The sequence below is a fragment of the Seriola aureovittata genome, chromosome 1, assembly GCF_021018895.1.
Source record: "Seriola aureovittata isolate HTS-2021-v1 ecotype China chromosome 1, ASM2101889v1, whole genome shotgun sequence".
In the NCBI taxonomy this organism is placed as follows: domain Eukaryota; kingdom Metazoa; phylum Chordata; class Actinopteri; order Carangiformes; family Carangidae; genus Seriola; species Seriola aureovittata.
This window is the reverse complement of record NC_079364.1, coordinates 1,212,772-1,236,900: the sequence shown is the minus strand read 5'-3', so window position 1 is coordinate 1,236,900 and position 24,129 is coordinate 1,212,772. Positions and strand designations below refer to the sequence as shown.

The following is a 24,129-nucleotide window of genomic DNA, read 5'->3' as shown; positions in this document are numbered from 1 at the left end:
CCTGTAATATTACAGCACGAACACACCTCTGTCTCTGCTCATTATTCATAACACGTCAGTCCCTCCCAGTCTATGCTTCATGATTTGTAATAAACCAGGGTGAAAATGAAACATAGCAAGAGAAAACAATGCATCACTTATCTTTTCTCTTTGGTCGGGACTGTGTGAAGCGAACTCCAGGTGTGAAAGTGACCTTAAAGGAACAGTATGACATTTTGGGAAATACACTTATTTGCTTTCTCGCTGCGAGTTAGAGGATAAGATAGATACCACTGTCTTCCCTGCACAGTACATATACTATATATATATACATGTAATAAAAAGGTACAGCCAGCAGTCTGTTAGTTAAGTTTAGCATAGAGACAGGAAACAGGTGGAAACAGCTAGTCGCTAACACCAACGTTATCTCATTAAAGCTGAGAATCAAATTCCAGTGACTGACAGCGGGACTATTTCCTGGCAGGAACCAGTCGCCAGGCAGCCAACAAATCCTCAGGTAGTTAATGTTTGCTGGCAAGAAATAGTGGGGGACGTAACGACTCACCTGGCTGCTGACTATAATCTTATACTTACCTGACAGACATCAGAGTGGAATCTGTTTCCTCTGCAATTCTCTGCTAAAAAAGCAAATGAGCGTATTTTCTCCGAATGTAGAAGTTAGGAGTTTAAAGTGGGTGGCTTGGTTTGCTCTCCCGCCTCTGTTGATCTTTTACCCCAGTTGTTGCTGTTGTTTATGTTTTCCTTCTTCAATCTCCGCTGGCAGACAAACAGAAAGCCACGACGAGTCAGCAAATATTTCTACGCACCGCCACGTTTGACTGTGTGTTTGTGGTGAGGGTGAGTTTGGCCGTGTTGTTAGCACGCTGACAGCTTTCCGCCTTTTCCTCTTTGTGTTTCCTCGGCAGCTGGGAGGATGCGGCATACTGGGCGTCGGAGTCTGGCTCTCGGTGACCCAGGGAAACTTTGCCACCCTGTCATCATCCCTTCCCTCCCTGTCAGCGGCCAACCTGCTCATCGCCGTGGGGACCATCATCATGGTGATTGGCTGTCTGGGCTGTGTGGGAGCTGTGAAGGAGAGCCGTCCTCTGCTGCTGACGGTAAGTTCTTCGTCAGGCTTGTTAACTTTAAACACCAAGGTGTGTTAATGTGATGATCTTCTCAGCTTGTTGTTGCTGGGATCACAAATACGTCACTAACTTTTCATAGAGCAATAAGCTTTGACATTCTCATACAATTTTCATGCAATCACAGATTGATGAGACACAGTGGTGATTGAACCTACAGTATATCCATTTCATGACCAGCTCTTACATTCAGTCCTGACTATAGCTGCTGTCTGGCTGAGCGTTTGAGGTTTGTTTGTGATAAATGCACAGGTCCAAATAATCACTGTGTGACTGTATAGACAAAAACTCAATGAACACAAAATCAAAAGGTAGAAGCTCCTTGAGTTATTATGTAGTTGGAGTTTCTACAGTGTGTGTTGGGTTGTTGGATGTGTCGCTGTACGACTGAGGAAGTGGCAGAGTAAAAGGTTTTCATATGTGACTGAAGGCTGCTAATGACACACAAGCTGTAAATAAAGATGGACGAAGCCTCCGTGACGTCACCCACGGGTTTCTGAAGAGCAGTCTTGAGCTGCTTCATCATCGCCATTTTGACAGTGGCTGACTCCGCCCCCAACTCCCGGCTAATTCGAAAATGAGCAAAGAGGTGGGGCGCCGCAAACAGCACAGCCCCAAATCATGAAGGCCAGGACTCTGAATATTTAAGCTTGAGACAATGATGTGATAATTTTGAAGATTTACTGGGAGATTCAAACTACGGACTGTTATCCACCTGAGCTAGCTGCCAACTGCCTGTCTGAAAATGATGTCATGTGATCATCCAGCTAAGTCGTTTATCCGGAGGAAGACCAAACGCTGCAACAACAGGAGTTGTTCTTTGTTGTTAATTAACAAACCAACAGAATTAACATTATTATGCCACAGGCAGGTAAATTAATGACTGAAGTTCTCACCCTCAGCCTGTTGCTAACTGTGTAAATAATGGCCTGTCTACAGCTTGTTAAGACAGAGCTCTGTCCTTAGGTGTGTGTGTGTGTCTGTGTGTGTGTGTAAGTGTGTGTGTGTGTGTGTGTGTGTGTGTGTGTGTGTGAGAGAGACAAGCTCACAATAACACAACTTCACTATTGTACACTTATAATAATAACAACACATAAACAGCTCAATCAAGGCAAACAGGGCGGGAAACATTTGTGCAATATAACCTCTATTACATTACATTAAATTAAGGGACATTGACAATATCTTGTTATTTCCCACTGCACATGTTGCCACAATGGTACTTTTGTGAAATTGCTTTGCACAGAAAACTCTCCAGATCTCCGTCAGCGCTGCGGGTTGAATGTTGTGTCAATGACTGTTTTCATGAATATTAGTCTGTGGAGACTCTTTGACATTCCTGACACATTGCGATCCAGAGTCACGCTGTTTCATGACACTGAAGAAGCTCAATGAACGGCGGATAAAACATTATGTAACGAAGAAAATGATTCAATATATTTCTATTACAATGCTGTACAGGGGTTAAGGCTTGTTGCCATTGGCACTGGCAACCATGGACCCACCCCAGAACCCATTTGAATTCTGTGTGCTGCTTATTTTAAAAGCTGAAATGTGGAACAGCCCACTATTCAAATATATCCAAAAGTTACAAACGCTGCAAAGCAAGCTCTTAATATTAGCCAAAACTTAAGACTAAATGTCAAATGCTGCCCTGAACCTTCAACCTGTTGGTCATTACTATAATGTATCACCACTAATATGAATAACACTAGTGTGGTGAGCAGTTAAAGATTTGCCAAAAATGAAAATTTGAAAGAAGAAAAGGTCTTAATAAACATCCATCATGTATCTTTTAAAGCCTGTGTGCCATGTTAAATTTTGATAGGGTGTGAGTTTAAAGCAGGACAGTTTTGACAGTCTTTGCTAAATTGAGATTTATACTCACTAATGTGCAAGTCAGAAGACAGGAAGTGTTTGACATCAAATATCAAACATTTTACGCTCTAATTTATCCCAACTCTGAGCTGCGTGATCTCCGATGTTGGACCGGGCGTCCGTGATAAAGTGTGAACAACAGATCCTCACAAGGTTCATAAGTATTTTGATAAACAAACAAACTCAATCAGGCACCAACACTGCACCGCATTTATCTGAAAGAATAATTGTGTGTGGGGAAAAATAGAATTAATCATTATAGAAATGGCACAGCCGGAGAAAGCAATTATTAGCTCTGTGGGAATGAGTCTTAGTGTCGATCATTAGCATGATCCATGACATTTTCCCCACAGTGACCAGACCAGTTCCTGCACTGTGTCAATATAATGAGACTGGGTGAATTACAAGTTTGCCATAATGAGTGACAGAGCGGCCCGTTCTTCATGCAGATTAGAAAAGACTCTTCTCCCTTCAAATTTCAGGGCTAATTAGCATGTTGATCGCTGATGAGGGACACGGAGTGTTGCAACATCACTGTGAGATATTTGCAGAATAACACTAGTGCTCTGTGCTGGCAAAATTATTATTGCCTTTTGTGAGCCTTGTAATTTGTAGCATCAAAGAGTGACTGATTTCCAGTTTTTAAAATATGCTTTTGCAATTCTGTGATAGGGACTTCAAAGAGATTCCAGCTTTTTACATGAATGTAAAACTTCATACAAACATTTTTTTAACAGATTAGTATTGCAGGAGCCTTTAGATAAAGCTATAAAGGAATGTGGGTTGTAAGTGCATCAGTGTGGAAACTGATCACTCAAACAAGAAGTCTTTAAAATTTCCTGAAGAACAACTTCCTCAATCAGCTTCACACTATAAGCGACGAAAACGCTATTTTTGGCCAAAGCTAAAACAATAGTATTTGTGGAAGGATGCAAGGAGGTGTCTACGTTTCTAAAAGAAAAAGTTCTGTTCATTTTCTGCACAGACAATATTAGGTGAGTGTTGGAGCTCTTCCAAGTCTCGCTTGGATGAGAAACTCTCGAATCATCAGCACAGCAGATGAGCATCTGCATCACAAAACATCTGGTGCTTTGATAAAAAGTTACAACACTTATGCGGAGAAACTCTCGGGAGACGATGAAAAGTTCATAAAAAGGCAAAGTCTTAACCGAACAGCCAGGAAGATAGTCGGTCCTAAACAGGTGAACACAACCAGGCGGCAAGAGTAGGCAAACATCCAAGAGCCAAAAAACAAGGCAACGTCACGAACCGGGGAATCAAACACGAGAGAATAGCTGGGAAGCACAACAAGGTAGAACAAAGACACCCTGGGTTTTCAGTCCTACAAGGGGGGTTCACTTCCTACCAGGGTAGATCACCATGGTAACTTATACTGAACTCCTAACCTGCTCTGCAACAGGATCACATCAAGACCTGTCAACAACCAAACAACTGACCAATCACATCACAGGAAAAACTGGGTCATCATTCCTATAGGATCCCGACGGGAACAAAAGAGTTCTAACAAATGGAGTGCAGAGTTTGTCGCTCTAAATAAATATATAATAACTATTATAGCTTCATTTTAATTGAATGAATATTCTTTAATCCCAACAGGAATCCTGACTGTCGATGCCTTTACTCTCTTCTTCCATCACTGCAGCTCAGAGTATCACGAAAAACTGTCAGTGTCAGTAACCGAAAATAAAACACACCGTCTTTGATTAGAAGAATGAACACACACTTATATATTTCCCATTATTATGAATGAACATTTCAGTCGTTTTTTTTTTTTTTTAATCTGCACCACATGTTCATAATATTTGGTTTATCAATTCAATTCAAGTCAGTTCAATTTTATTCATATAATGCCGAATCACAACTTCCATTCTCTCAAGGCGCAGGACAGCGTCAGGTCAAGGCCTGACAAGAGAGAGAAACCCAACTGTCCCCACAATGAGCAGCACTTGGCAACAAGGGAGAGAAAAACTGCCTTTTAATGGAAGAAACCTCCAACACAATCCAGGGCGGGCGGCCGTCTGCTTCGGGAACAGCTGTATAAACTGTCGTATTTAAGCGCGCAAACTGATTGTTGTAGTGAAAATAATAATAGTAATACCCACAGGTGTAAGGGTGCTATCAACAATAAGAGCAGCAACGCTAGCAGCACTAATTAATAATAATAATTATAATAATAATAATAAAACATAAGGGAGAGAGAGAGAGCAGGCCAGGCCTATAGCAGCATCACTAAGAGCAGCTTTAGGTCTCACCTGAGTCAGCTCGAACTATAAGCTTTAAGAAAGAGGAAAGTTTGAAGCCTGATCTTAGATGTAGAGTCGGAGTCTGCCTCCTGAACTCAGACTGGGAGCTGGTTCCACAGGACAGGAGCCTGAAGACTCTTCCTCCCATGCTGCTCTTAGAAACTCTGGGAACCACAGTAAACCGTACGGATAATAGGGAACTATGAGCTCTTAAAGACCATTAAAAGGTTTTGTAAGTGAGGAGGAGGATTTTAAAATTCTACTCTGGATTTTATAGGGAGCCGATGAAGCTAAGACAGGTCATCCAGGTCTTTATGTCTTTAAGACATGTATGAAGTTTGACCACCTGATTAGTTTCATCTTGCTTCAGATAAATACAGCTGGGTGTCATCTGCATAACAATGGACATTTATTTGGTGCCTCCTGATAATATTGCCTAAGGGAAGTATATATAGGGTGGAAAGTATTAGTCCCAGCACAAAACCTTGTGGAACTCCATGACTAACTCTTTTGTGCATTGAAGAGTCATTATCAACATGGACAAACCAGCTTAGTGTGATTACTTTAATGCCAATGACAAGTTCTAGTCTCTGTAATAAGATCCTGCAATCAATGGTGTCAAATTCAGCACTAAGATCCAATAAGACAAGTATAGAGATGAGTCTATTGTCCGAGGTCATGAGGAGATCATTGGTAACCTTGACCAGAGCTGTTTCTGTGTTATGATGAATCCTGAATGAAAATCTTCAAATAAACCATTCCTATACAAATAATCACATAGATGGATGTTAGAAATAAAGGCGAGGTTGGACATGGGTCTGCAATTGGCTAAAACAACAGTGGGCTTTTTAAGTAGAGGTTGACCTGTGATACATAACCTGTTAATAAAGATAAGTTGATGTGATCTAATACAGAAGTGTTGATAGAAGGAAAAACACCCTTGAACAGCCTCGATGGAACAGGGTCTAGAAAACAAGTCGATGGTTTCAATGAAGAAACTGTTGAGGTTTGCTCTGAGAGATCTATAGGAGAGAAAAGAGCCTAAACATAAAGGATTCCAAGGTTGCCGCACTAGTCAATACATCTGTGTCAGTTTTTTTTTCTCTAATAATCACTGTTTTTGTATTTGTATTTGTAAAGACGCTCATGAAGTCATTACTACTGAGGGTTAAAGGAACAGACAGTTCAACAGAGGTGTGACTGTCTGTTAACCATGAATAATAGGAGGTTCTGGCTTAATGTAGGCTTCTCTGTATGTTAATAGACTATCTTTCCAAGCTTTGTGAAATGCCTCTCGATCGGTGGAATGCCACTTCCTCTCCAGCTTTCGTCAAATCTGTTTTTGTGAATTTTACCCCGGAGCTAGCCTCCTCTGACTCACTACCCTCCTCTTCAGAGGGGCAACAGTGTCGAGTGTTGTACGCAGTGAAGCTGCAGCGCTATCAACAGGATCATCGACTCGTGTGGGTGTAAAGTTGAGGTAGCTGTCCTAACTAACAGACTAACTGACACTAAATAATGATGTAATTCTTTAAATTTGGTAACAGCACTATGAGTTAGACACTTGCTGTAAGCATTTCCCCCCCAAAATGCTGTGTAATCAATTACTGTGAACTCAAATGTTAATAAAGAAATAGTCAGAAAAAAAGAGGAAAATATTGTCACGTTCAATTCCTCTGCCATTTGTCAGAACAAGATCGAGGCTGAGATTAAAACAGTGACTGGGTTCATTTACATGTTGAAGACAATTGAGTGAATTAAATGCAGAGCTGAGGCCGTCGTTATCAACACCTACATGAGTGTTGAAATCACCCACTATAAGGACTGTATCTGTACTAAGAACTAACTTGGATAAGGAGTGAGGCGCAGCTGGACGACATACAGTAACCGGTAGGACTGGTTTTTGTGTTTTCCAGCTCTGATGAGAAAGACTAAGAATAAGGCTTTTAAATGAGTTGTGACTTAGTTTAGGTTTAGGGTTGATTAATGAGCTGGGGTGAAGAACAAATCGCTGCGACCGAGGAACGTGAGAATTAATATGAGTAATATGAGTACTGATTCATTTAGACCAACATATTCTTTCTGCTGCTACCAGGTTTCAGTCAGAGTAGATCAATGTGATGATCAGCTATCAGCTATCAGATCATTGACTAGTAGGGATTCAGATGAGGATAATAATCCTATCTTTTTGGTTTTGTGATACCCGTTGTGCTACTTTTTATTAGGTTTTTATGTTTGACTTCCTTTCTGTTTACCTTTGATTTAATAAGGTGGTCGGGGGGCAGATGCAGTTTCCATCAGGTTTATGGAAGCGTGTGAGACTCTGCTGCCCAGTCTCCGCTCTGGGTTGTCATGGAATTGGCTTTCTTATAATGTCCGCCGTCTCTCCTAATCAGACCAGGTTTACCCCAGAAAGTCCTCCAATTATCTACAAAGCCCACATCGTTTGCTGGACACCACCTCGTCAGCCAGAGGTTGAATGAGGACATGCAGCTGTAAATGTCACCGCTGGCAGGGGCCCAACTCTACAGAGTCCGATACTGTCTGCATATACCCCAACTCCACATTAATCTTGGTGACCTCCGATTGGCGTAATCAGATGGCATTATCAACAATGTGAATTGCAGTCGTACTGTATTCACACTTATCACTAGGCAGCAGTTTCACCTGCTCTGGCCTCAGGAATGCATTTAAGTCTGGTCAGCAGTGTCGCTAACATCACCTTTCTCAAAATAGAGCTGCCAATAACCAGAGTTGGTTTCTCTGCAGGTGTCTCGCTGAGTGGGGAGAAACTGTTAGAAACCAGTCGAGGCAGCCGGCCGCTGACCCCGAGTCCAGTTCTGCCTCCTAAAGGAAGTTTTTCCTCGCCACTGTCGCCAAGTGTTTGCTCTTGGTGAGAATTGTTGGGTCTCTGTAAATAATATTATAAAACGATCTAGACATGCTCTATTTGAAAAGTGCCTTGAGATAACTTATGTTGTGAATTAGAGCTATACAAATAAAAATGCACTTGACTAAAAAACAGAAGCTACAATACTAAGACAGCTACAAGTGTTTGACAAAACCAGTGTTTCTTCTCGGATGATATTAACTTCTTTATTCACAGTTCTGATGATGTTGCTTATAATTAACAACTCTGCCTCTGTCACATGAACGTGCTCGTTAACTGAATCAGTGGATAACCTGCTTCGTAGTTCAGGTTATCCAGGACGGACAGTGTTAGGTTCAGGTAAGCCAGATAACGAAAAGATATCCTGGGTATGTTGGACTCAGGCCTCAGACGAAGGAGCGGGGAAAACAGGAAACAAGGCAGAATTAACGCGACATTACAAAAGTCAAAGGTACAAACTTCAGGATAACCTGAGGAGAATATGACAAGGTGCTGTTTATTAGCATTACATTTGGTTACAGCTAACTGCTGCTAACATATAATGTTTGTATGGTAACCTGATATATCCAGCCATCTTAAAGACAGTCTCCAAACACATAATCACATTGATCCCTGTTGGCATCTTGTTGGTTGAAGTTAGTGATTTCAACAAGCATATTTGGATTTGAAAGTTTGTTTCAGACAAATTCCTCACCCGTCCCAAACTGTGATGAAACAGGAAAGACCCCAAGGTCTGCATCGTATGTCAGCTGCTGCGAAAAGTCTAAATACCAGAAAACCGGCAGAACACACAGGTTTGTGTTATCAAAGCTGATAAGCAACACACAGACTCGACAATAACTGCGCTGTATGAGGTTCACAGAATATTTAGGGCTCATCAACAGTAACGTGAACTGTGACGAACAGCACAGCTACAACTATGTACTGACACACAGATCAGCGTCTCGTAGTCGAGCTCCTGCCCCACCTGTGGCACAGAAAGCCTCTCAGCGACTCTCTCACAAAGCCATGACAGTGACTGTCATCGCTCCGCCCGTGATTCCCGCAGAGACACAGAGTCCGACAGGAGCTTATCATGGCTGGCTAGCTCCAACTATCGGCACTACATCACCATCCATGCTGCACTGAGTGCTGGTCAGTCAGTGTCCGTCTCCCCTGACCCTCTACAGCACAAACCACTACAGCCACAAGGCTCAGTGGTTTTCAACTCACTCCTCTGTTGTGTTTTTTTATTTATTTATTTTCTAAATATGAGAGGTTTATAGCAGAACTTGTAAGTGTAGTTACCCTCATATATGCAACTCTGGCTGTTGTGTCGTAGAGAAATACTTTTTGATTTAGAGCCAGGTGTTTCAGGTGCTTTAAAGATAATGTGCTTTTCAGCATTTGAGTGCAATGCACCAGACAGACATTAAGCCACATTTTGGAACAAAATCCAATACTCTGTCCCTTTAAGTTGAAAATAAGAGCCATTTGGGGACACTGAATTTCTCTAGAAATGTAATTTTCATCAGGGTAATAGGTAATTAAAGTCATGTTTCACACCGGTGAGTTGGGACAGTCAATACTAGAGCGAGTCAAAGGGCACAGAGGAGGTGTAGCAGATCTGTGACCTAATCTGCTCACAAATTAGTCAGAATCAGTTCAGTGTGTTGGAAATGGAGCAGATTGTTTACACTGAGCAGCTTTACGCACGTCTGAGATACAGAGCCTGTAAAAATGATTAGACCCACCACATGAAAAGACCGTGGCTGACACCTCAAAGGCTTCTCTCCAAACACGCTCAGCGCTGCGAGATCCCAAAAGGTATTGATTCAGGAGGCGCTGATGGACTGTGCGCCTGACATGACTGGTTCACCACTCTTACTGCTCTGAAAACACACAAAGAGCCACTGCAGCTTTCACACCAGGTAGAAATCACAGCATGGATGAACACAAAGGCATCAATCCCTGGGCCTGGTCTTTGATTATAGTTCTCATCCTGAGGCCCTCCTTCGACATCAATCTCTGCTAAACAGGGATATCAGCACTGCCGGCCAAACAAGTCACAACATAAATACACAAATATATGCAACATGGCCTCTTGAGTGTGTGATAATAAATTTTCATAATGCATGCAATCTGCATTTAGATTTTAGTGGCCAATAAAAAGCTGGTGTTCTTTGGGTATATTAAAGTCTACTGAAATGTTAGAGTAAATATTCCAACATAAATCCCAACTCTCTGGTGATTAATTGCAACACTGTTTTCTGTGCTATGAACTATTCTGCTGCAATAAAACAAGCTGCAGACATGAGAATAATTCAAGAAAAGCGTAACCCCGAGGAGCTTTATTCTTGTCCTCCAGAGTCGGTGTCCTGCAGGTTTTTGTTCCTCCCCGAAGGCGTCCGTTAGATACAGACCAGCTGTGGTTCATTAACTCTCGTGGAAGAAAACTGTAATGGAACAGGAAGCTGCAGGACACCGGCCCACCACGGCTGGAATAGAGAGGTCTTAAAGGACCACTTTGCTGATCTGTTTTATATCTGTTGTGATAGACTGACATGGTTACATGCACCATTACATGTGTCAGTGCTATCGGTATCTCATAGGCTTACGCACGGAGAGCAGCAGCAAGAGAAAAAAAAATACACTACAGCTTTCCCAGTTTGAAATTCTTAGTGTTACCTGGTGATAAGAATAATAAGAGGTCTTGGGGCAAAATGAATTTTTCTTGCTATTGCTCTGCCAGTGAAACATGCTCAGGGTAAGGATTTTGAGGATGAAAGCTGCATTCCTACAATACAGAGAATATTGGAAAGTGTGATGCTTTATATATATATAGGGATGTCATACAAACACAAAGTGGAGGGAAGTAACAAATTACATTTACTCAAAGCAAATACATTCAGTATTTATGAATAAAAATAATATTTATGAATAAGAATGAAAATACTCTACCACTAACAAGATACAGACAGATATTTCCACCAGGAGTTGGTCGAGACCAAAACAAAGCCAACAGAGAGGAAATATTAGACTTATATTCGCCATGGTGGCAAAATGTGACATAAATATAAAAGAAAAGCCTGAAAAGCTATAAACGTGTCACATGTGTCCCTCTCCCATTCGTCATCTTACGACCCTCCAGATTCATCTCGTGACCCTTTGGAGATACCCGACCCCTAGGTTAGGAACCACGGGACTAACTATATATTAATTAGTATGTATATCAGTACTAATAATCTCATGTAATGTCATAAATAATAAAAAGTACTTTATTATGATTATTTTGTATTATGTTATTAGCACTTTAGTAACAGATCTGAGTGCTTCTTCCACCACTGACAGTGACAGTGATGAGTTTGAAAAACTCTTGATTCTTGACAACAGTTTAGTGAGCTGTAAAGCTTTTTGCTCCATGAAAACATTTTGTTTCCTTTTATTCCGATCTCCTATAAATCTTTCCTGTAGTTATGCTGCTGGAAGCCACTGCTGCAAACAAAATAACGTATTTCAGTTTGAATAATGACAACTCAGGGAAAACATATTGAGCCTGCTTTGGTCCTTTTGTAATGGGATCTGAGTTTTTGTTTATAATAATTCATCACAGTGAGACTCCAAGTGCACAACACAACAAAACAAGGCCTGCTTCAATTTCTGAGATAGATGCCGTGTCCACGTCCATTTACACAAACCGCACTCTAAGCACACGCTACCACGATTACAACAGGAGAGCAGATGCAAATGTATTTCCACTGCCTGCTCTGCGTGTGTCACATAAACAACTTTGTCATTACAGTCTTGTTATGCAACAGCCTTGCAAAGTCATTTGGAACAAATTATTCTATTTTTTATTTAAGGTCTCAATTAAAAACTCCTTTTCACTCAGAGAGGACAAATGTTCAACAAACTGTTTCAATATTTTTATGATCATAAACACGACTTGAAGTTGAATCTGTTCTTTTAAATGAATAACGTTTCATCATGACGCCGCTCCTACAGAACAATTCCTCTGCACTTGACTTAATTAGCACACTGGTATTGCTTTTATTATTACTGGCCTTTCTACACAGTTCACAGATGGATCGTTATCATTTACAGCTAATTTCCGCAACCCATTTGATAATGGTAACACATTCAATGCAGCAGTGTGAAATTCCTAAAGCTAATTCGATGGCTTTCTTGTAGTGTATTATAAATGCAAAATGCAGTTTTCTGCCATCAAATTATCCTTTTGAGTCTGAATATTGCCTGTGCACTAACGAAGAGGAGTGAAATTTCTTATTAAGAGCAGATTAATGGGGAAATATTCAGAGAGCCACAGGGGATGGGTCTGTTTGTTTTCTAAATGCTGGTGAGTATCAGTTTCTCATTCTTAACAATGTCCCTTTGCTCTCTGGTGTGATTTCATGGTCTTGAAGAAACACCCAAGAACGCTATAAAGAGGCCGGGAGTAAAATGGTGGTAAGGAGAGAGAATGAAGAATATGAAAATTTCTGCAGCTTTAATGGTTATTTTATAGTTTTTTTAAGGTTAAAGTTTAAAGGTTTAGGAAAAGCAAATGATGCGCCCAGGAGCCGTCAGAGATGAATCAAATATCAATAAGTGAAACAGCAACATATTAAAGCTGAAGATTGTAGAGAACTTTCTTATAGCAACTTTAAATCAAACGACTATGAGTGATGTGTCCAGCTGCAGCAGGCAGCTGTTTTCAGCAAAAACATTCGGAGGAACCACTGTGCTCTACCTGCCCAGCAGCAAACCATAAACAAAGTACACAACTAGCTGGGGAAGAAATGCCACCATCTTGAAGCTGCAGACCAACCAGAGCGAAAAGAAAAGTGAATATTGGTATTTCATTTGTCAGATGTCTGGAAACCTGGAAACATGGCTCCAAATAAAAGCTTCTGCCGGATGCCTGGTTTCACACTTCTGAATTGCCGTCGACATCTGATGTTTTTTTATTTGTTTGGTTATTTTTTTTCAGTGAATCAAATTGTTCTTTTGCTGTGTCTGTGACACTTTTCTCAGCTGTCGGAGCCAGAACAACTGTGACAACAAAATGGACCTAAAATGGCCACAAACGCAGAACAGATGTTGTTAAAGGTCCCATATAGAATAATGGTGCATGTTTGATTATAGATCAGCTCTAGCTTCTATATTAATACTGTGAAAGTATCAAAGCCTCAGTCCACAGAGAAATGCACACAGCCTGTATTCAGAAACTGAGCCTTAAAACCAGCCGTCAGGACTTCTGGTACTTTGTGATGTCACAACAAAGCAGTCACCAAGCCCCGCCCACCTGGACCCACCATCCAAACCTTTGCAGGATTTGGTTTCTCTGAGTGTTTTACCTGAAATCTGCTATATTTTTATTGGATCATTCAGAAAACAGTCAGCCAATCAGAATAGAGGCTCAGAGCCTCCTCTCTTCTGATTGGCTCACTGACCTGTTGTTACTAGAGCTTAAAACCACATCCTCTTATGGATATCTTTAAATAAAACACCAGAAAAGTGTAAAATATGGACCTTTAATAGCTTTACTAACCTTTAAATTGTGATTATTTTTCTATCAATTAGACGAATGTTACGTCGTCTTTGTGAACTGGATAGTTACAGAAACTTGCTGGTATGTGTGTCAGACTGAAAGATGAGGTGAAAATGTGATGGCAGCTCGGTGTGATTATTATGCTTCTCTGCTGGACGTGTAAATAATTAGCATTTGGTAGCAACAGTTTGCTGTTATTTTCCATGAGAACTCAGCTCAGTGATAATTTGTCAGGGCAGTTTGTCTGTCACATGGATTCATGGTCTGTCTGCTTCTAGTGGCCAAGAATCGATAGAGTGAACTCTAAGTGGGAAGAAACAATCCAATAGGAAGAAATGCCCGTTGCAACATGATTCTGGTCTATAATTCTAGACCAGATAATAAATGTGAATTTCAAAACAGCTGACCCTTCACTCTCTTGAGACTGTTGTAGAAAAAGATATTCCTTCAAAAGATCAATAGCAGGTCAAGAAATGACACAAAGAGCCGAAATGGCACCAATTCAAACTTGACTTTTGCCATTTTTTGTAAATCTCCGACTCGGTCAGTCGGTCTCTCTCAGTATTTACAGTATTTCTTTCTAAACTATCTTCTTCTTTGTTGTAGAAGTATGGTAAATAACAAAAAAGTCAAATATTGTGACTGTCAGGGGTAGAATGTGTATCTCCATGATGTCAAATATTCAGAGTTGGAGAGAAAATAGCAGTTTCTTCTCTTGACTGTGTTGCATTTTGACATTATCCAGTGGGTTGTTAAAAGATTTATCAGCCTGAGGGGTGGGATTTTCTCAAATGGAGCATATTTCTTAAGTTTAAATGAACCCACACCTCAGAGAACTCCTACGAATCCCGCCAAATTGGGGTTACCTGAAATCTTATACAACACAGGGCATATCGATCATAAAAATGAAGCTTGACAGAACAATAGAAATTGATTTCCGATGCTTATTCAAGAGCAACTCTTGAAAACAGCAGAAAAGAGTCAAACACACCGTGGGCTGTGTGCTGCCATCAGTTTGTTACCTCGTCGGTCTCTCACTTTCCAGTGTTGCCACCGAGGCTTTCATCCTTTCCAAGCTTAGTGATTCATTCATGCAGGTGCTGCCAAAAGACCTCGGGGGCAACTGACAGCCCTGCTCAATGCCAGTCTTGTGAACTAGCAACAGTCACATCTACTGTCGAGCAAACGCCTGGAATACACAGAGGACGTGTAGCTATGATGTCTTTGAAAAACAACATCTCTACTTTAGAAATCTGTTCTGACCCTCTGAGATGGTCTCGTGCTTTCTATGCATCACCCTCAAAAACAACAAGACAAGGAGTCGTAGCCACGGCAGCAGCTCTGAGAGGCTGTACACAGCAATGCTTTGAGCGAGATGCTAACGTCAGCACACAAGCTGATGTTTAACAGATATACTGACTGTCTTGTTCACTCTCTTAGGTTTGTGTTAACATGCTAACACACAAGACTGTCCTGTTAAAAACCTAACCTCAACCTACGCCCACAGGTCGTCTGTGCAGCAGCTTATTATGACATCATAGTTAGGTTTTGTTGCTAGGCAACATCTAGTGGTCATAGTAATGAGGAGGAGGTGGTGGTGGATGGTTGAATGTGACACATGAGAGCGGTGTGTTCGATTCCCATGTGAAATTTGCAGTTTATGTTGTTTCTATTGTCCATGGCGGTCCGTTGTTATTATTGTAACCATGACAACAAAGCTCGTCTAATGTTGACAAAGTACTTATTTTAACCCAAATAACAATCTTTTCCTAAACCTAACCAAGCCATGAACATTAGGTGGTCAGTGCAGTCCGCGTGTTTAATACTGTAACCATGACAACCAGGGTCCGGTACGCCTGCCGCCATAGGGGGGGCTATTTCAGGGGACACTCCTATGGCTCGTATCAGAGGAAGAAACAACCTGTATGTTTGTTCGGGTTGGAGGAGTTGTACTTGTACTGCTCTGCCGTCTCGTCTTATACGTTCTGTCACACCTCATTACGAAACTTGTATTTTAATGAATACACATCCACAAATCTGCTTAGAAATTATCTAAAAGAAAAAAGACGTTATTTCTAATTACAGAACTTGTGTGAAAATCATCTTGGTTTTCTTTCTGCAGTTGGGATCATCACAGTAGTAGATGTGACCTCCGACAGACTGACCAATCCAGCGCCATCCTTAGAGATATGACGCCAGTAGACTCTGGGATAAAAGAAGTTTATAAGCCTTTTTCTCCAAAATGCAGCACAGTTAATGGCTAATAATCTAAAGCCATTTCATCCAGATCTTTTAGTGACCGTCTACAACGTTGTAACATTGTCTGAAAAATATTTCAGCCCTCCCCGGTTCAGACAGTCACTCCCATGTGAGAGACAGAGCCGTGTCCCAGCAGAGTAGTTGATGGATGAGCTCGTAACTGTTTTAAGCACTCACACGGGGCCACAGGAACAAGATGTATCACCCATCAGCCAGCTTATCCCGGTCGCCATAGAGGAGGAGGAGGAGTGGGTGGGGACTGGCGAGGAATAATACGTGTCTCCTTTAACAAATTCAAAAGTGGATAGAGGAAAACTGTATATCACCTTTCCTAGTCTGTCCTACTTGCTCTGATTGTCCCTCCTCCCCCTCCCTCTCTGCTCTCTTGACCTGTCAGCTAGAAATATCGAGGTCGAATGGCTCCACAGTTCTTCGATCGTTCTTACTTCGCCAACTCTCTCTCCTTGACACTTTGTGGCCATTTCTTTCTTTCTTTTCTTACTTTTTCCTCTCACTCTCTCACACACAAATCTTCGACTTATACTGAACAGACAGAACCCTATTATCCCCCTCGTGGTTTTCTCCTCCACATTCACAAACAGTGTGTTAAATGACTTCAATGCCCTCTCCCTCTTCCCCTTGTGTCTCCACAGTTCTTCATCCTCCTCCTGCTCATCTTCTTCCTGGAGATTCTGTCCATCATGCTTTTCTTCATCTACCAAGATGAGGTAAGACAGCTTGATTGCTCTCATCATGTTATATCCTGTGATTTTAGAGACTGACATGTTGAGCCTCAGCAGTGAGGTTGTTTCAAAGTTCATAAGTGCGGTGTAGTTCGCTGTTTAAGAAAATGCCATCTGACATTCTACATAAACATTGGTTTAATGAAACTGCCTGAGAATCATCTTTTGATGTTTTTGCACACTCTCGGGGAGACGTCTTTGGGCTATGGCCGGAAAAATATACACCGTCATAATTTCCTCTCCTTCTTAATAAATCTCAATTTATCTGAGCTCATCTATTTTTAATGATTTCCCCTGTAAATAAACAAGTCAGGCTAGAGAAAAGAAGCAGATGAGCTATCCCTCTCCTAATATGAATTTGTAATCCCTTCACATTTTCTACTAGGGTTTTAATAATGCATTGAAAGGGCATGCTGAATTCCATCCATCTTAATCTTAATTAAAAGGTTTGAGGGCTGGATTTGGATTTTTTGTTTAAAAAAATAATGTAAATATGACATATTATTGTGTGGAACTGCATATTATAAACCCTAAAGACTCATGTGAAACTCCTGTTATGTCCATGAACATCTATCAGACAGAGAATAACAATTCTAACAATAACAATCTTGACAATGGGTATTAGTGGAAGTCTGTGAGATTAGTGAGATTACCTGGCGGAGGGGGGGATTCAATTCCCAAAGTAAGTCTGGGTTGATGCTACAAAAGGTCTCAAAAGTTTAAAAGTGCCTTAAAAAACGCCTTAAGGCCCTTGAAGATTATATGTATGTTATTTTCTAATGTAGCGCTGCTGCTGCCACAGTCAGAGGACAACACTGACCACACCATCACTGAAAACTATAATTAGATTCTTAACAAACAAAAGAGCCTGAACTTTCTACAACAATAGAATCAAAGGTCCACATCATATACTGTTGTGTTTTAATCACATTACCAGTTAAATTAAATTACAGGCAACGCGGCAAACACAGTAACAACAACAGCGCTGAACAAACAACTGCTTTAATATGATGTCATGACTGATCCCTTATCAGTTAGCAATACAATTACCATTTCAATTTTGGTGTATAGCATTTAGGGATTCAATTTACCATTACTGTAATTGTAGATTAATTGATAGATTTCTTGGAAAACAACTACTACTACTACGGACTATAAGCAGCGACAGTTAAAATGTCAGCTACGGCACCCGTATACATCCCAACGTGTTTCAATGGAGATCAAAGATCGCTAAGTAACATTTAACTCTAAGAACAGCTACTTCACTTCTTCAGGAAACCGAAGTCGCTTTGAACTTTGATACAATACGTCTCTTAAATTGACCCGAGGGCTCTTGATATTTGCTTTAGAGACAATTTAATATCAGATGAGGAGTTTGTATAAATCCGTCTGTGACTTCAGCACCACGGACAGCGTCACGGCACGGAGGACGGAGGTTAACAACGGTTTGTGTTACATGTTTATGAATAAACTGGATAAATCAGTCAGATTATCAGGTATCTTTAACAAATATACTCATGATCCATAAAACTACTGACGGTATAACTGAATATAAATGAAATGACAAAGTCAAATATGACAAAAACATGTAATTACCCACTGAATGTTCAACGTATCACAGGGTACAGCAAACTAGTCTCTCTCCAATAATAAACAGTTGGGCTGCAAAGTTGGTCATTATTTTTATATAAATTTATTTTTCAGTCGGTCAATTTATTTATCGATTGTTCAGCACCATTACTGGAACATCCTTCTGTTGAATGCTGACAGGACTTTAGGCATTTATTCACCCCATCACTCTGCTCCAGTGTCTTCTAATGACATGAAATAATCAAATCTGACAAGAAACCTGCAGATGCTGTCGTTTCATTCAGTGCACACTATACTGGGCCCGTCTGCAGGCATCTAATATAACCACCACCAGGTGAAGTGGACTCAAAATGTAGAGCTCCATCATAAATCATTGGCAATTTCTCAACCACTTGCGTTACATTATTCATGCATTGGGACAGAGAAGATTATCCCTGAAGACTTAGGCCAAGGCCGACCCTGACTGAGTGCCTTTGTACATTTTGGTAAACAACAACCTACTTTGATATTTCCCCTCTTTCTGTTTGAATTATGTTTGCGACCACAGACCTTGGACCTGTCTACACTTTGTTCTAGCTTTTATCTCGTTGTTATTGTAATTCCGGCATGATTACATAATTGCCTGATGTGTGTTGTATTTCCTTCATAGTTTGTAACCAAATTAGTTTTTCTACACTGGCACGTTCCTCTGGGCCTCCAGCCAATCAGCATTGCTCTGTTTAGCTTTTAATGAATGTTGTCTTTTGTCACGCCTCACCTTTCTCTTAGTATCCCCGTTCCCTGATGTTCAGTGCACCCTATTATTCAGCCTCTGAATTATTCAGTTTGGTCTACCCAGGAGGCGATTAGCGACAGAACACAGTAAAAATTTAGGGACGGTCCAGATATTCTGCAGAGCTGGCGCACTGAGGGAAATCACTCGCTTGAGAGAACGGGTGGCCATTACCAAACTGCCACTGATATTTTTTTAAGCAGCGGGAGACTCAACAAGCCTCACAGTTCTATTCTGCTGGGTAAAGTGTGCCCAGCTGGAGAACGGAACAAAACTTATACAGTATAACATCATGAAGTATATTCAGCAACATTATTTGTATTGACTGACACAACACAACCAGCAGGTACTACTCATGATGTGCTTCTGAATTACTACACCTATAGTTAAGGTCTGGTTGTTGTTATCCAACTCAAACGTCTCGGTTGAGTCTTGGAAAAAATCATTGTCATGGATGATGGGTAACGGGATAAGACGCAAACCCTCAGTGTGATATTTAAATTACATGTTTTGCACATCAAGCTGTTTCCTTTCCTGTGATTTTTCATGTGCTATTAAATAAAAATGACATCTATTTTTTAGCTGCTTGAAATATAAATACAACCCGATACTGTACAACCAACACAAAAATTGTCTCTGCAAAAAATGTTGCCCGGTCTTCAATCATGTTCTGAGCTTGAAAGCATCTCTTAATGAAACACTCTGTTTCTTTGCTGCTGCTGCTGCAAACAAACAACAGTGGCTGAACATAAGAAACGCGTCGTGGTAAATTATTTCTCATGCATGTGATGAAGAAATTAAGAGAAAAATGAAAGGAAATGTTTAATGTTTGACACATTTTTTGATGATAATGAAAATGTGTTCTGTACATCCTTTTAATGATGCATTCACCTCATGAATCATGGCACTGTGCTCTCTCCCACATAATAATACTTCAGCTGCTTATAATGATAAAACATTTGAGGGTTATTATCTTGCTTTAACTCTATTGTGGTATCGCACAGCTCAGTATGATTTCTGTTTAACTGCAGGAGTGGCAGTAACACAGCTGAATGACAAAATAATGTCTGTGCATTAAACACAAAAGACTTGATAAACAGCATTTCAGTGTCTTGACTGTGTAATTTAAATACACAGTGTAGTGCTTCAAAGTTCAAACCTCTTTTCTTCAAAACAAACACATGGAGGTTTTTATTATTTGGAAAAATTTACATTAAATACAGAAACTGTTCTGATATTAAACCGACATTTCATTAAATGCACTTTCAACCCAGATGCTGTAGCTGTGACATCGTACACACATGCATGTTTTTGTGGCTCTACATCCTTTTCAGTATTGCTTTGATTTTATCTTCTACAGAATCCCACGGTATTAGGAGCCCTAGTTTATCTCTGATTATCAGGACCTGCTGCTTCTTTCCCACCTCCTCCATCACCATGGTAACTCCCTGAAAGCAAACCTGCATTATAGGAATCACAAGCCGATGCCTTTCCTCCTGTATGCAAAGCCTTCCAGACGCTGTAACTTAAACAGAGCGCAGCCGTAGGTGCATGTTGATGAACTCCATCCCAGGTGTTGGGGACGGTCACGCTCAGTGGTGCGCTTTATTACACCTGCTTTAGACTTGATAAAAGCTTTGAGGCGCAGGTGGAAAATACTTCAAACAGTTCACATATCTTGCATGAAGCTCAAACGGTCAATGTTTTGTTTCGATTTGTTGGTTCCTGTAAAGATGTTGAAAAGGTCGTTGGGGTTAACTGCAGTGGAACCCGTGTGACTGAAAGTGTCACAGTCCGACTCAATGGAAACCGACGGATGGATGTTTTATACGAGGTCTGAGTGGCTTTAACATCAGACGATACGAACACAAATACAGCTGACCACCAGCCATATTTCATTTTAAGATTAGTGGACTACAAACAATTTACAAACATCATAACAAGCATCATCTGTGTTGTTATCAATAGTAGTCTTGGTGGCAGTAGTAGTAGTGGAGTTGTAGAGAGAATCTGATCTCATGATTAGTTCAGAGGTCTCTGCATTGGCTTCCTGCTATTCTAGAGTTAATTATAAAGTCTAATGAGCCTCTAACGAGTGTGGTTAAGTAGCTAATTATATGCTTGTTAGTATAATATGTATGTTTGTCTTTGCGCTTTTACAATAAAGTAAAGTTCATTTGCTTTATTTGCAATATAGCAGCACTTCACAGAATCTGTGTGTGTGCAATTCAAATACTATACTTCCATCCTTAAAGTCAATATCCAACATTACCCTCTGCTAGAGACCACAGTTTGTTATGAGTCAATCAAGAGACAAAAAATAACTGCAACAAAATTAATGAAGAGGGAAATAAGCTGAAAAGTCAATTTAGCCAATAATATAGTCATAATATTTAGAGAACACACATCTGATCACATCATAAACAAAACGGCATAAAAACATCTTAATAAGTCGCTCGAACAACAAGCAGGAGGAACACTGGACAAACAATGACGTCTAATTACCAACATCTCTGTAAACACGTCCACACGACGACCAGCCCCAACACACACACACACACACACACACACACACACACACACACACACACACACACACACACACACACACACACACATGAAGCTCAAGTCAAACTTTGGTTAAAGAAAAACACTGTAGGAAACGATCATATTTACTGTGTGACACCATCTATATTTTCTACAGCTTAAACTCTTACCAGGATCTCCTACTCTTCTGTTCTTTCCTCCTGTCACCATCCTCCTCCTCCTCCTCTTCCTCCTCTCTGCACGCTGCAGTCACACAGATTCACATTTTTCATTCGAGTTGAACTTTTTCTTTCTTTCTATTTTTTTTTTTAAAGCTGCACGGTGTTCAGTCTAAACACACCTCCAGAAGTTATTAATGTGGCAGCTCAAAGCTGTCCTCAACTGACACCACAGCTAGCTTGCTCATGACATGCTACAAGTGCAGCTGTAGCAGCAACAGCAAAGGCCTGGATGGACCACACACACACACACACACACACACACACACACACACACACACACACTTATTCTAATTAGACCTCTGCAGAGCAGCTCTGTGTAGTAATGTAGAATGACAAAGGTGTACGTTGCAGAGTATCGGCTACAGTATTTCTGTGTACAGCCATAAATCCTCAGCGGGATCGATTCTTGATAAAAACTTCACATGAATACAGTAGAAAAAGAACGACTCCTTTAGTGTTCAAAGGTGTGACTTCTCTCTCTCTGAACAGGTGTAAGAAAATTAACAGGAAGTGTCAGTAAATCTCAGTTTGTTCACGCCCACTCGGCCCCGAGGAAAACCAATACACTGCCTCCATGTATTCCCATGCAGTAGGTGCTGTTGTTGATATAGCGGAAGAAGTGCAGTCAGTGTCCACGCTGTTCATGGCGCTTTAACTATTTCCTCAGGCAACTGAAAACCAACCAGAGCTCCGCAGCTGAAATGATTGATTGATCAATCGATTAGGAGAAAATTAATCTGCAGACAATTCTGATAATTCATTAAAGTTTAAGTTGGTTTTTAAGCAAAAAGGCCAAAAGTCACTAAAGCCAGCTTCTCAAAAAGTGAATATTTCCTAGTTTTCATGGTTTTCTATATTTGTTTTTTTAATAATTTTATTAGAGAAAATAATTAGCAGATGTATTAATAACTAAAATAAGAGTTGGTTGTAGCTCTACAGTTCCTCTATTATGGAATAACGCTCAGGCTTTCTTTCTCACATCTTTTTTTTTTCCATTAATATTAATACAGAGCATTTTTCTAATGAGGGTTTGTAATTGTACTCTCCTTGAATACAGATTGTACTGGAGTATTTATAATGTGGCTTTGCTACTTATATTGAAGGATCTAAATACTTACTGATTGAGAAACTGAGTGCAGCAGGGATATATAATATATAATAGTTATGATAGTGTTGTTAATAGTAGATATATTTGCAGTCGTAATCGTACTTAAGGCAGGAGACTGATTCTTTACTCTTCAAACACCCTGCAGGGATTTTAAAAGGTCTCAAAGAAAAGTAATGGCGTGAACACTGGATGGAAACCAACCAATCGAAAATGCTGACACTTGAGTGGGTCAATAAAAGTAATAGAAATTACTGGCAATACTTGCTATAGAGCATCTTGATAACTTACCCCTGAGGTACATATAAAGCTGTTATGCAACTTTATTGATAAGAGTTGGAGTCTGTTACATAAATGACCCAAACCCAGATCAATAGCTGAGTAGCAGTGTGTTTATGCACACTGATGTAGACGGTGTCTCACGTTAGAATCATTTACATTGCAACAGATATATGAATCGTATCTTATTAGTTTTAGAATGAAACCAAATATCAGTATTTGCTGGTGGGTGCTCAGACGTATTCGCTTCACCCTGTGCCGTGCGAGCAGCTGAAGAGACATCAATCAAACAGATAAATCTATGAACTATGAACAATCTTTGATTTAAAATTCAAATCCAATACGTGCTCGACACCGACAGTGAAACACCGCAGACTCCTACATCTGCTGGGATCTCTGAGTTCAAACGGGGATTGCAACAAAGGCCCTGTAGCGAAAGGTTTCATCTTGACATTGATGGGTTAAAATTAAAGAAAAAACTCTGCCCTCAGATACTCTTAAACTGCTATGTGTCATCAGTCTGTGATGTTGGGCGCAGTTATTTTCTGACGAGGAGCTGTCAATCACCTTTTTGTTGTACTGACTCCACCCCCCCCCCCCACCCCCAGCTCGACTCATCTACTCCTGCTAAAGTTAGTGGTTTCCTGCATTCACAGGAACGACTTTTGACAACTGTCAGAAAACAGGAGTGAAAGGTGGATTTTACCTTCAGAGGGAGCAAAGAGAGAAAAGGCCACAGGAATGAGAGTTTATAGCCGAGAGCTGTGACCTTCATATAAAAAGGCAACACGTCTTTTGGTTGTATTGTATTATAATCTATTCAGGGTATTTCATGTGGAGAAACCAGAGTCTCTAAGATAGATTTCTTATTTTTTGTTGAATGCTAGAAAATGGCAAGTGTAGAAAGAAGCCTGTCACCACAGATTC

At 40.5% G+C, this 24,129-nt stretch overlaps 1 protein-coding gene across 3 annotated transcripts in view; it reads left to right on the top strand.

Moving 5' to 3' along the window:
- The window catches only part of tspan4a (tetraspanin 4a), a 126,836-nt gene that overhangs the window by 74,197 nt on the left and 28,510 nt on the right, over nucleotides 1-24,129 (top strand). For all 3 annotated transcript variants that reach the window (XM_056373294.1, XM_056373287.1, XM_056373278.1), the window contains 2 exons: nucleotides 906-1,097; nucleotides 16,599-16,673. In XM_056373294.1, the coding sequence (XP_056229269.1) occupies nucleotides 906-1,097; nucleotides 16,599-16,673 (267 nt within the window). The remainder of the gene's footprint in view (nucleotides 1-905; nucleotides 1,098-16,598; nucleotides 16,674-24,129) is intronic.